The 14623-nt window shown below is 38.1% G+C and overlaps 1 protein-coding gene across 1 annotated transcript in view; it reads right to left on the minus strand.

Moving 5' to 3' along the window:
• The window catches only part of LOC150083376 (proprotein convertase subtilisin/kexin type 4-like), a 372395-nt gene that overhangs the window by 126230 nt on the left and 231542 nt on the right, over positions 1–14623 (minus strand). Inside the window, exon 13 of the mRNA XM_090378003.1 lies at positions 3637–3776. Coding sequence (XP_090234129.1) covers positions 3637–3776 — 140 coding nt within the window. The remainder of the gene's footprint in view (positions 1–3636; positions 3777–14623) is intronic.

Consider the following 14623-nt stretch of genomic DNA (forward strand, 5'->3'; position numbering starts at 1 on the left):
TCACAAGTCTATAATTACTTGTGTCAGCCTTTGATCCTCCTTTGTGAATTGGGGTCACATTTGCACATCTCCAGTCTGCGGGTACCTCCCCTGAGTCAAAGGAAGCGCTCATAATTATGGCTAAGGGTTTGCTTACTTCCTTTGCTGCCTCCTTTAATATAACTGGATAGATCCCATCCACCCCAGGTGCCTTTCTTGTGTTTATATTCAACAATTTCTCCTCCATTTTACTCTCAGTTATTACAAGATTCTCTAGCTTACTGCCAGAGTTGAATACACCTCTGGCATTCCCCTTCCTGAATAACTCCTCATGTGTGAATGTAGATGCAAAATATTCATTTAGTTTGTTAGCTACCTGAGCAGGATCATCAACAGTTGAACCATCGATATCAAGTGGACCAATCTGATTCATCCCCTTCCTTCTAGAGTTTACATAAGTAAAGAACTCTTTGCTGTTTTTCTTTGCATTCCTTGCCAAAGATTTCTCGTAATCTGCCTTCGCCTGCCTAACCTCCTTTGTAACTTGGTTACAGATCAACTTGTATCTATCATAGGCTTCTGTGTCCCGTGTTAATTTGTATGTATCCCATGCATTTTTCTTCTCTGTCATATGTCTCATTAGTTCATCTGACATCCATTTAGGCTTAAACCTTGAACAATATTTCTTAGTTGGTATGTAAAGCCTAGTAGCTTCCAAGATAAGTTCTTTGAATGCTTCCCATTTTGAATTTGCTGTTGGTAACATCATCAGTTGGTCCCACTGTATAGAATTTAAATACTGTCTCAGTCCATCGTAGTCGCCTTCACAAAAGCAATAACCCTTCCCTTTACCCCTAATGGTAGTTACCTCTTTGAGTAAATCTCACTTCAGCACACTGTTATCACTGCCACCTAGTGGTTCATTTATCTGCAGATTCTTAATGCATGAAGAATCACTACTGATAATCAGATCGAGTTACTCCCTCTAATTGCCTCCTGAACATGCTGCTGTAGAAAACAATCATCCAATAAATCCACAAAAGCCTTGCTAGTGTGTGAGTGAACAACCCACAAATTCCAGTCAATATCTGGGAAAGTAAAATCCCCCATTATAAGACTCTGATTTACTAGCCCGCTCTGTTTCCCTGTACAGTTTCTTATTATACTCATCAGAGTCATTAGGCCTATAGCACACTCCTACTCTCAGTTTTAATCTCCCAATGCTTATGTCACACCAAACTGACTCGACACTGCACTGTCCCGCTATGTCGACTGGCTTCACTTCCTTGGATTTTGTGTTTCTTAACTAATAGCATAACCCTTCCTATCCTTCCTGTACACACCTTTCTCCCCAAATTCCAGTTCTGCATTCCTCACATCTGTGTGGCACCACACCTCTGATATCTCAACAATATCTGCCTTTGATGTTTTGAGCAATACCTCAAATCCATCAAATTTATTTACCAAACTCCTAGCATTGCTGTACACGCAAGTATACATGCACCTGTTCCTATTCTTAGCTACCTTAACACAGCCCATGTGTTTATTTGTACCGGAATGACTCCCAGCAATCTCTGAAATACCCTGCATCTTGTTTTCCAGGCTGCTCCTCATTCCAATAGAAGCAGTGCAAGAATCACTTTCATCCCTGCCAGTGGCTACTGTTAATCTATTAGTCCTTGTATTCCCCCCCCGAGCTAGCAGTTTTCCAACCCACCTCGATAGCATCAGCAAATATTTTTGCACCCTTTCTATAAGTGTATCCCATCCCTGTAGAAGCAGTCTCTCCTGTTAAGAAGTACAGACCAAACTGAAAAAAATTCTACCCCTTGAGCCTTGCACAATCTTTCCAGGGCCGAATTGATCGACAAGGCTCTCATCATATACTCCCTCCTATCGTGTCTAGGCAGAATTGCAGACACTTTCAAATTCAACTCTAATTCACGGCTTTTTTTCAACTAGCTAGAATGACTTTTCGTATTCCTACTTTATTATGAAACATTAGAATAACCAAATGATGCAGAGAAAGTGGACTTTTTCTGCACACACACACACACACACACACACACACACACACACACACACACACACACACACACACACACACACACACACACACACACACACACACACACACCTTGTACTTTTTTTTTTTTAGCAGTAGGAATTTTTCCCTAATGCCAAGAAAGGGCCCATTAAAGTGCATCTTTAACTGAATGGCACAGTAAAGGATGAACTTTAATGACCAGGCAAGTTGTTCATGGTTATATACTGTCCAATGATTTTGTTACTGTGCCTTCTGTAGGCAGCTATAATAGCTCAAACGAACGTGCTAGCACCAATGCGTGGTCCACACTGAAATTGCTCATGCCACTCCCATGCTGTACTGAGCATTCAACTTCTCCAGCATAGCACATCTGTTCCACTGGACACCCCATTGGACTCCTAACTGTCGTTATTGGCCCACAGCTGTACAGGAACACCAAAGCAGCTATGTCTGAGATACTAGCCCTAATAACTTGGTCCCAATAGACATCTCTCATTGCAATTCTGTTGGGTCATATCTGTGGTCTAATCTTTACACAGAACAATATTCTACTGAATGCTGTAGTATTAGGCATTACCCTTATGTAGTGTCAGCATGCTACATGGTGGCATGATTGGCAGTGTTCCTAATGAAAAGCTAGCTCACTAATCAGCCTCTGGATTGGATAGATTTCTTTGGAAGGTTTCCCTTCTTTAGAGGGAAATTTAATGATTGCTCTATACTCTAATGTCTTCAGATCCCTATTATTTGAAGCAGAATATGCATGTTAGGTTCTCTTCAAAAATTTCTAAATGGTTTTATGGCATATTATTTTGCCCACAAACTATAAAGTATGCCTTAATAAACATTTTATTAATATTTTATAGCATTTTTCATGGAAACGTTTTTAATATTTTATTAATAGAATAACAAACTGTGAAAATTCTATGATGTATCAAGTGAATAACTTCTAGTTCCAAGCAAAACTAAGCCATAAGCTTTTATTATAAAATGTCATGAATGCACCTTCCTTACAAGCATGGCAGCTTCAAATCACAGTGAAAATTACCAATATCTCAGATTTACTAAGATTGCTAGTTATTTGGTGGGAGGGTGGGAGGGAATAATTCCTGAAGCAGGCTCTTAACAGGCTTAGTAGTAGATAATTGTTTTGTCAATCTAAAAAAAAAAATGGTATATACAACTGTAGAATGACAACCTGTGGAATTAAAGTTTTACTGTTCTATTACAAGGACCAAGACCATCATGTATTCACAGTTTACAACCTATTGACCAGAAGAACATAAATAAATAAAATAGTACAAGTGTTTGTTTTTATATATTTTGAAGATGCTGAACATACTATGAATGCACACTACATACAAATTTGAAATTTTGGTACCATATGATACATCAAATTATTTGAATCTGTTTAATTTGAAGCTATGATTTCTGGCATTTTGGTTTTGAATAAAAAGGTTTTTCTATGTATTTTGCAATTCTCCTTGGAGGAAAAGAATACTCAAAATTAAACTACATGAAGGAGAATCTGTCTACTCTTGAGAAAGAAAGCAAAATATTTCATAAAGAAACACAAGGAGCAAATCATTAATAAAATAATTCTAGCTTACCATGATATCGGCCCTCATTGTGGACTTCCAAGTTCCAAATTCCATTTGGATTTTCACCCCAATTATGAACAGTCATAAAAGGCCATTTCTGAAAGCCAGCTCGAGAGTTATCCAATGGACGTGGAGCCAAAAGTGTTGATCTAAAATATCATTAGCCAGTAAAGCATTAATTTGCCAATAAAACTGAATAAAAAATAATAAGAGAACAATAATCAAAGCAATATGAAAATGACACCTTAGATCATTTGCTTAATATGCCATAAACTTTAACTATAGTAATGCTAAAGATAAATTACTGATGTATAAACTACAATTGTATTTGGCTATAGTAAGCATTATTACAAGGGATGTTCTGAAAGTAAGATACATAACATATGCTTTGGCAATTCATGTATGTATACAGGGTGATAGTAATATTATTATTAAAACTGATTAAACCAATAAAATTTACAACTGACAATAAGATAATAAAATAATATGCACAGTGTAGAGGCAGCACAGTTCTGGCACTTGTCTCACACCAGTGGAACTGTATGGATATCAGATGCAAAAAAAGTTGTAGCCAAACAACTCATTGATTGCTTTTCCTTTTGCAATAATATTATTATTTTATTATTTGACAACCACTTAGACCTAAACCTTGAGCAATATTTCTTAATTGGTATGAAAAGCCTAGTAGCTTCCACAATTAATTCCTTGAATGCTCCCCACTTAGAATTTGCTGTTGGTAACATCATCAGTTGGTCCCACTGTACAGAATGTAAAAACTGCCTCAGACCACTGTAGTTACCTTTACGGAAGCAAAAACCCCTTCCTTTACCCCTGATGGCAATTATATCTTTAAGTAAATCCCACATCAGTACACTGTGATCACTGCCACCTAGCGGTTCCTTTATCTGCAAATTCTTAATACACGAATAATCACTGCTGATAACCAGATTGAGAGTATTACCCTCTCTGGTTGCCTCTCGAACATGCTGCTGCAGAAAACAATCATCCAACAAATCCACAAAAATCTTGCTAGAGTGCAAGATTTTTGTGGATTTGGGACATTAAAACCCCCCCATAAGACATTCTGATTTACTAGCCCACTATTTCTCTGTACAATTGTTCGTTGTACTCATTATAGTCATTAGGCCTATAACTCACTCTTACTCTTATTTTTGCTTTCCCAGTGCTTATGTCACACCAAACTGACTCAACATTGGGCTGTTCATGTCCACCGGATGCACTTCCTTAGATTTTGTTTTAATTAACAGCATAATCCTCCTCCCTTCCTATCCTGTCTATCCTTTCTGTACACATTGTACTCCCCAAATTCCAATTCTGCATTCCTAATATCTGTGTGACACCACGTCTCTGATATCCCAACAATATCTGCCTTTGATGTTTTGACCAGCACTTCAAATTCATCAAATTTATTTACTATACTTCTAGCATTGGCGTACATGCAAGTATACATGCACCTATTCTTATACTTAGTTACCCTAACACATCCCATCTATTTATTTGTTTCATGATGACTTCCATCAGTCCCTGAAATCCCCAGCACCCCTCGCTCCAGGCCGCTGCTCATTCTAATAGAAGTAGTGCAAGAATCACCTTCACCTCTGCCTGTGGCTACTTTTAACCTTTTAGCCTGTGAATCCCCCCAAGCTAGCAGTTTTCCAACCCACCTAACGCTACCTCGATAGCATCAGCAAACACTCTTGCACCCTTTCTATTTAAGTGCATCCCATACCTGTAAAAGTCTCTCCTGTTAAGAAGCACAGACCACACTGAAAAAATTATAACCCACGAGCCTTGCGCAATCCCTCCAGGGCCAAATTGATTGACAAGGCTCTCATCATATACTCCCTCCTACTGTTATTTATTGCTCAGCAAGAGTAGCTAGCAGCTCCATCTATTTTGCATCAGCAACTTTAATAACACAAGTTTGTAATTGTCTATTGTCTTAAATATTTTATCTGTTATAACATATTCTTGTGTTGAGTGCAAAAATGGTATTGATTTTTGGCATCATATACAGATGTTTCAGTGTGTTTTAAATGCTGAAAACCACTAATTATACATTTCTCTTGATCATCCTTGGTTTTCTTACTATCAACCAGAAGCAGTGGCGGAGAGAGAGGGTGACATAATTGAGGAATGGAATTGGCTGAGAGGATCTCAGTAACAGTAGAATTTTACATTAGAAAGTTCAATGCTTGATTCATTATAGAACTCATGAGAAATGCACTGCTATGTATGTAAGTGGTTAACAGGTTATGTGGATGTTTAATTTCCTAACTATCTTAAGAGAAAATTGCTGGTGAGCAATTTAAAACTGGCAGAATGGCAACATCATTACCAGGATGTAATACATTTACAGCGGCGGACAAAAAAACTGCATTACTTGTGAATTTTGAAAATAATGTGCTTTGCACTGCATTGTGGGTTGCAGAAATGTTCGAAATGCATTTCTTAGATGGGATATATATCTCTGTGAATGAAATCCAATAAAAAGACTCCACCTGATATACCTAATTTCCATAAATATCTTCCCAAAGGGTAAAATGCATAATTAATGGAAATATGAGAAATCATGCAAATGGCAATCATGACAACCAAACACATTTTATTACATTTACGTGTACAAACTGAAACGACAAGTTAACGTAATAGTATTATGTACTATAAATCGGCAAAATTAGTCCTCAATATTTTGTTGCTCCTCCTTGAGCTGCAGTTACAGCCTTGCAACGATCTGGCATAGACTTAATCAACTTCTGGATATACGATTGCCCAATTTCACAATGCTCTCCTTCAGCTGAATCTTACTTGTTGGCTTCTTCTGAGCAATTTTAGACAACATTATGTACCAGCAATTTTCATTAGGGGTTCAAATCTGTGGACTGTTGCTGGGTCAGTCCAACTCTGTGACGCCAGCATTTCTGAGGTGTGACTGCACCTTAAGGCAGAAAAACAAGGGTAAATATTGGTGTAAGTATGTTTTAAGCCTTGTGAGACAAGAAGACAAACTCATCATTAAATCTAAATAGCATAAAACTTACCAGTTTTGCTATGTGGCAAGGTGCTGAGTCCTGTTGAAAAATGCAGTTTTGGATGTCTGTGTGATGATCCCTAATAACGGGTTTCAGGTACTCCTCCAAGATAGCAGTGTAGGTTTCTGCATTCACCATTCCGTTAATAAACTTAATTTGCCCCACTCCTTTGCTTGTTATGCATCCCCAGACCATCTGACCAGCGGGGAACTTTACAGTCGGCGTTATGCAGTCAGGATGGTATGCCTCCGATTTTTGTCTTCTGACATATCGCTTTCCATCCAAGCCATGCAGGTTGAATTTCGATTCGTCAGAAAAGATGACAGTGTCCCATTGCTCTTTTGTCCACGAAAAATGTGTTTTAGCCCAAGCAAGTCGTTTCTTTCACATTTGTTGGGTCAACAAAGGCTTCTTCTTCTTCTTGGGCCGATAGGCATGCAGACCACATTCCGAAAGCTGTCTTTGGATAGTTCGTGCACTTGTTTCAACTCCGGAGGCCATCTCAAAGTCTAGTTTTAAATCAGGAGTACTAGCATGGGGATTATGAAGGCATAGCCATTTCAAATACTGATCTTGGGAAGGCATAGTCACTCTCTTATAGCCTGATCCAGGTCCTCTCTTCATATCACCAGTTTCATGCTTTAATTTCAGCACCCGGGATACTGTTGACTGGTGGCAGGCTATTTTATCAGCGATAGCATGCATAGAAAACCCTTCCTAGGACAGAGCAACAGCTACACTTTTTTTTCTTGGTGTCAACTGAGCATATGGAGCCATGCTTACACCTCCGCAAAACAGGATACTAACGAGCGTGAGTACTCTTCCAATGCTGTATTTATAGAAACGGCTGATGCAACACCATGCAATTACTGTTTGATGCGATAGAAGCATTATCTGATGCAATACCTTTGCTTTGCGACAAACAAAACAAAACACTACAAATGTTACTTTTTTTTTAAGGTGATGCAGTTTTTTTGTCTGCCACTGTACTTTCACTAAAGTGTATTTAATTAATCTTGAATAGAGTAAAAATTCTGAAGCAACAGCTACTTGGTGCTTTATGAAAAGGAAACTAGTTTTGAGAGAGAATAGCAAAGTCACTCAGAAACTACCAAAAGTTCTTGATAATAAAGTCATCAATTTTTGGAATTTATGATAAAAAGTCTAATACGTACCTTAAAAAGTCTAAAACATATGGATAACCATTAGCTTTGATTGCCAACATAGACAAAATGTCCATTAAATCTGATATGTCTGGAAATTCCATTAAATTGAAAAGTAAAAGTCCTTATAAAAATTAAAAAGAAGATAACATGAAAACAGATTTCTGTAGTATTCACATGCACAGCTTCTGGAACAAAATTAAATGGACAATTATTTTCAGAAGGAAAAAAGGATACTTAAAATAAAGTTTCCAGCAGATGTTTTTTTTTGGTTCTCATATCTACAAGAAAGACTGGATTAGATGGATGAAATGGTGTTAAATTGAACACTGAGTATGTGTGGAATAAACATCCAGGGAGCTTACAAAAAGAGTAGTTTTTCCATATGGAATTTTTTGAAATCCCACTGAACATGCAATGTAAAGAAATGGTTTAGAATCAATAACACAGATTCTGCAATTATACCATGTTTGATATCATTACTTCAATCATTAGATATCTGAACTAATTAACTATTTAAGGAGCACATTTATAATGAATTGAATAAGAGGTTTACTGAAGGATAGAAACCAACAAAAGGGGGGGGGGAGTATGACCTTGCTTCATTAGAAGATTTGTGTAAGTAGATTATTAAAATATATTTGTACAAACTGACATTTCCCAAGATGAATTTATTAAGAATAAATATAGAATAAACTTAGGATAAACTCCATGAACCAAAATTTGGACAACTACATAAGATTAGCAGTTACAAACTGTACAAGATATCTGCACAAACTTTCTGTAGATAAAAAAAATTTTAAATTAAATCAGGCATATAATTAATGAGGAATTTGTCATTTGTTTAAGTACCTATCTAATATATTTTTATAGAAAAAAATTTTATAATAATTCTAAAACTGGAGTATTTTGTGTGTGTGTGAGAGAGAGAAAGAAATAATGTCTTTGTAAAAAAACTGTGATTGGTTGATCTCGAGACATTGTTCATTTTTACTAGGAGCAGTAAATAGGAGTTTCACCCTAGCCTAGAAATATCAGAGTTAGAATTTGAAACAGGGTTGGCAATATTATTCTTCTCTATGTAGCTATTTTCTAGAGCTATACCTGGAAGTTGAATGAATAAGAAAGGAGAAGTAAAGTTAATTCTGTGAGTTTGAAGTTGGTCAGTAAAAGGATGTTGACTGGTTGTAGCACGTGTTCGGACTACTTTGAAAGAAAGAGAAGGAATTATAGAAGCCAATTCAGAAGAACAGCGCCCATGGAAATATCTATAGAAAAAGCATGCAGCAGAAACAGAAGGTCCATAGTGGAGAGAATATTAGAGATGACTCTTTTTTTTTTTTTTTTTTTTTTTGGAAGTTGTTGGCGCATCGGCTTCTGTGGCCATATTGCACCTCCCAAGGTTTTTGCAGTACTTTGATCCAAGCTCGAGGCGGGAATCGAACCCGCGACAGAGATGACTCATTAATTAACCTAACTGGCCTCTTTTGAATGTAATCTAGAAGCCTGAGAGAGGTTTTGGGGGACACCATCAGTCAAAGGAAGAAGGTCATTAATTCCCCCCCCTACCATGGGAACAATATACCATGGTAGGGGGGGAATTTGCGATTTCTACAGAGTAAACAGCTGTTTGGAAGTAAAATAACACCGAGAGCGAGAGAGAAAACCCAGTTTTTTAGATGCAGAGGAAGCAATTTGTAATGTGCTTATGCCAATAGAGATTAGAAGTCAGGGTAATTCCCAATAGAGATATATGATCTTGCCTAGAAATTGGAGTGTCATTGAAGATAAGCACAAGAGCAGAAGAATCCTTTTTTGAGAGATATAAGACAGGACTGAGTTTTAGAAGGATTGAAATCAACTAAGTTATCTTCACCCCACTGGAGAATTACCTGGAGATCGGAATTGAAGGAGTCGGTAGGGCATATTTGAGAAGTTGAAGCTGTTTGAACAGCTTCAATGGTGGAATGCAATGTGCTATCATCAGGAAAACTATGGATAAGATCAGTCAAAGGAAGAAGGTCATTAATATACAAGAGGAAAAGAGTGGGAGAAAGAACTGAACCTTGGGGAACACTAGCATTAGTGGAGAAGTCAGAAGACAGAGAGCCATCTACCATCACCCACAGTGAGCAGTCAGAGAGAAAACTGAATACTCAATTACAAAAAACAGTTGACAAACAATAAGATGGAAGCTTATTTAGAAGACCTTTATATCAAACACAATCAAAAGCCTTTGAAATGTCAAGAGCAACTGCTCGAGTTTCACCAAACCTTTCCATTGAATTTGTCCATAGATGGGTAATATAAGACAGAATATCACCAGTGGATTGACACTGTCAGAATACATACTGGCGATAGTTGATCAGACGGAAGATTTCTAGATAGTTTAAGAGTTGGCAGTTAATTGATTTCTCCATTATTTTAGAAAGAGTAGAAGTAATTGCAATGGAACGATAACTGGATGGGAGGGATTTGTCATCCTTTTTAGGAACTAGCTGGATATGAGCAAATTTCCAAGCAGAAGGAAAAACACTTTTGGAATAAGAAAGTGAAAAAAGGCAACACAGAACAGGAGTAAGTTCAGGAGCACAGGTTTTGAGAACATGTGGAGAAATACCATCAGCGCCTGGAGCTTTCTTAGCATCAAGATTAGTCAAAATCCTTCTACCATCCTTTTGATGGACGTCCACAGGAATCATTGAATGGAGCGTACTGGGAATGGTGCGAGGTAGTCTACCAAGATCATTAATATATCAGTTGGAAAAAAAATAAGATGCTAGCAGGTCAGCTTTATCTTTGGCTGAAGTAGCAATAGAATCACCTGGTTTTGACAGAGATAGAAACAGAAATGGGCAAAAGTTGCAGGTAATAAAGTTGCTTTGGCAAGAGACCAGAATGCTCGGCTCCCATTTGGACAATAGGCAAGTTTTCTACTCTTAGCCTGTTCAAAATCTAGTTTGGACTGATTAATAACTGATTTACAATTGTTCCGAGCTTTGGTGTTGGCAGAAAATGAAACTGAAGATTTGGAAACAAGCCAATTACAATATGCAATATTCTTTTCTTGAACAGCCTTAGCACATTTATTGAAAAACCAAGGTTTAGATAAAGGATGAGATTTTAAGGTGGAATGTGGAATAAAGGATTCCATCCTTACAAGAATAATTTCACTGATACAATTTGAGCAAACGTTGACATCAGAAGTTTTGAAACAGTAATCCGACCAAGGAAAAGAAGAAAAGAATTCTAATAGATCATTCTATTTTGTATTCTTGTAATGGCAAACAACATGAGATTGGGAATGGCCACGGGAGAAAGTATTAGTATTAGTAATGGCTGCATGGTGCAAGAAAGCCTATGGCTTATGCTGCACCAGCCAAAAAAAAAAAAAAAAAAACACACCCCTGAATAAAACAATGATAAAAAAAGAAAAAATAAATAAATAATAATAATAATTAATAAAAGAAAACGAAATTAAACCTATCATCCTATGCGCTTCCCTCACCCGAAGGTACTACTATCCAGATGACCTTTGAATTTCCCAAGGCTCCAATGAGAAGAGACAATCACCAAGTTATGATCTGAGGTGCCTAAGAGAGCACTCACTTCGACCGTGTACTTAGAAGGGCTGTTTGTGAGGAAAAGATCAAGTGTGTTGGCTGTGTGGTTATGACTGTCTGGGGATGAAGGTATATCAGGCTTAGTGTCGAAGTTTGCAGATGATACAAAGGTTGGCAGGGTTGTTAGCATTAGCATTAGTAGAGGCATATGATGCAAGAAAGCAAGCTTATTCAGCATCAGCCAAAAAAAAAAAAAAAAAAAACACACCACTCCCATTTCACCATTGTTACTGTTAATGACAGTAATGGCAGTGTGCTACTGCAACAGGACCTAGATAATTTGGGCAGATGGGCTAAGAAGTGGCAACTGAAGTTTAACCTTGACAAATGCAAAGTACTGCATATGGGTAGAAGTAACCCGAGAGAAAAGTACCAACTGTGTGATACTACACTTAAGGTGGTAGAAAATGAAAAAGACCTGGGAGTAATTGTGCAGTCAAATATGAAGTTTTCTGAGCAATGCAGACAGGCTGCCAGGGCAGGTCATGGGGTTTTGTCAATGATATATAGGAATTTTGCTAGCAGGGAAAAGGAGATGATTGTCCCTCTGTATAAGGAAATGGTCAGGCTATGCCTTGAGTACTGCGTACAGGTCTGGAGGCCTCATTTTAGGAAGGATGTCAATTTGCTTGAGCGTGTACAGAGAAGGGCAACAAGATTGGTGAGGGGAATGAAGGGATCCTCTTACCAAGAGAGGCTTAAGTTCTGCAAATTGCAGTGGCTGGAGACTAGGCACCTGCACAGTGATCTGATTGAGGTGTATGAGGCCTTGAATGGGTTGAGCACGCTGAATTCTGATGGGATCCTTCCACTTGTTCAGATTACGAACCTAAGGGGGCATAAATTCAAATTAAGAAAAGACAGATGTAGAATAGATGTGCGGAAATTTGCCTTTAGCTAGCAGGTGGTTAATTGCTGGAACAAACTTCCATCTGTCGTTGTGGAAGTTGATAGGTTGAATAAATTTAAGGAGGAACTGGACAGGCATTTGGAGGGAATGGTGTGTTTTTTTTTGGCTGATGCTGCATAAGCTCATACACTTGCTTTCTTGCATCACATGCCACTACTACTACTATTCTGGTGGGTAAATAAACAATCTGTGTGAGGTCATTAGTAATTGCAAAAGCCTCAGCATCTCAACCAGCTGGGTCAGTGTGACTAGAAAACAGAAGCCAGCTGGAGTTGTGAACATTAAAATCACCAAGAAAAATTACCTCACTGTTAGGGAAGTTGGACTGGAGAAAGTCAGGTTTCAAAGAGTTCCAAGTGATTAGTGGAGTTGGGAGAATGATAGAGGCAACAGATGAATTTCACAGGATGTGGCAGAGACATTTTAAGCCAGAGAAGATCGAAAAGAGGAGATTCCGAATTACTAAGTCTACGACAGGGAATATCAGAACTGACATATGCACAAATACTACCTTTAAGCAAAAAGAATTATATAACGAATAATTTGGACAACTGAGATGAACAGTGATTGAAACAACTGATAATTGGGATTCTGTCAGAAAAAGTACATGGGGTTTGGCAGACTGTAAGTGGAAATGGATATTGCTGAGATTAGAACTGAGACCTTGTATATTTGTTAAATGTACTAAGAAGTGTTTGGGAGGTTTAGATCTTTTTGCAGATAAGTTATTATTAGTTTGATGATTAAGCTCTATTAGTTTGATGATGCATGGTGTATGCAGTAGTAAGAAAAGGTGGGGGGGGGCATGCTGTATGAAGTAATTTTTGAATATGAAGAAATTTTTGGATATGGTGTACACATGGTAAGAACATACCCAGCTCCTTTACATAATGTGGCCTTGACAATGTCCCCTTACACACACTACTCGGACTCCCTCCAGTCATTATCTGGCAGAGTAGAGGCAGCGAGATTATACATCTGCTGATCTGGAAGCCTCCTGGAGAGTTACTAATAGGTTTGGTCTGGTGTACTAATGGCCAGCCAGCAAACACAGTTTTAGAGATGTAGCGTAAAGAAGACTGGATCTCGCCATTATGTCCATCATAACCTCAAAAGACATCAATCATACTGCATGATGGAAGAGAGGGGGGGGGGTTTACCAGAGCTTTGCCCTGGAGACTAAACATGGGTTCCATCTCGTCATCAGTCTGAAATCTGCAGACTTTTAATGGGAATTGCAAAGTCTGCTGTTAGAGCAGCCTTGTGAGCAGGAGCATTGTCAGTTAGAGGCTAGATACCTTTCCACGTCTCTTCAAGTTGATAGCCTCTCTTAACTTTCTTGGGAGCTTTCTTTAGTACTCCCCACTGATGCTGTTGCCTTTTGGGAAGTAATCAGTAAGAGTAATACCTTTAGAGACCCAAAAGACTGACAAGGTGAGATCTTATTGACATACGACTGAACTCTTAACTTTTTTGGAAATTGGTGAAGATGAATGTTCTGGGTCATAGTGATGTACCCAGCATTCATCCATTGTTACAGTTTGGTCCAAAAAATCAACATTCTCTCTACAAAGCTCCAAGATTGCCTATCCTGTAGGGCTTTTGAGGAGGTGGCAACAATCTAGGAACCCATCCATCTGCCACTTTAACCATGTGTAGGAACTCATTCATTATGGTGCAAACAGAGCCATGACTAATGTTTACTTCATTTTCTATAAAATTTATAGTTTTCTGTTCCACTCTCACAATGGCAGGGTCTTTGGCTGAGATGGGTCATTGTGCACACTGTTTTTCTCACATTTCAACTGCCTTTTTCCAATTTTTCAGTCTAATATGATTGGCAATCCCCCCCTATATATATACATAGGGGGGCAACCCCCCTCTCTCTCTCTAACCATCTCATGGATTTGTTTTGCTTCTTTGCCTTAAAATTGAAGAAACTTAATAACAGATTGGACCTCAACCTTCTCCAGCATACCATTTCTTGCTGTATTAGTGGATCTAGTTCAGTAGCCAATGGATCTAGAAAAACAAACAAATATACATTAACTTATGATACTTAGTAGTGTGTGTGTATATGTTAGAACCAAAGATGTTTTTGCTAGAATTGCAGCCTATTTCTGCAAGAGAATGAATAAGAGGCAGATGCGATCCTTTTTCCCCCCTTTTCATGTTGATGTCTATGATGCCTCAGTAATGCTTCCTTTACGTTATCCCTTAATTCTATCTGTAGTTCCTGGAGCGCCT

Source organism: Mastigoproctus giganteus, chromosome 7, assembly GCF_048544385.1.
Source record: "Mastigoproctus giganteus isolate SK-2022 chromosome 7, ASM4854438v1, whole genome shotgun sequence".
NCBI lineage: Eukaryota > Metazoa > Arthropoda > Arachnida > Uropygi > Thelyphonidae > Mastigoproctus > Mastigoproctus giganteus.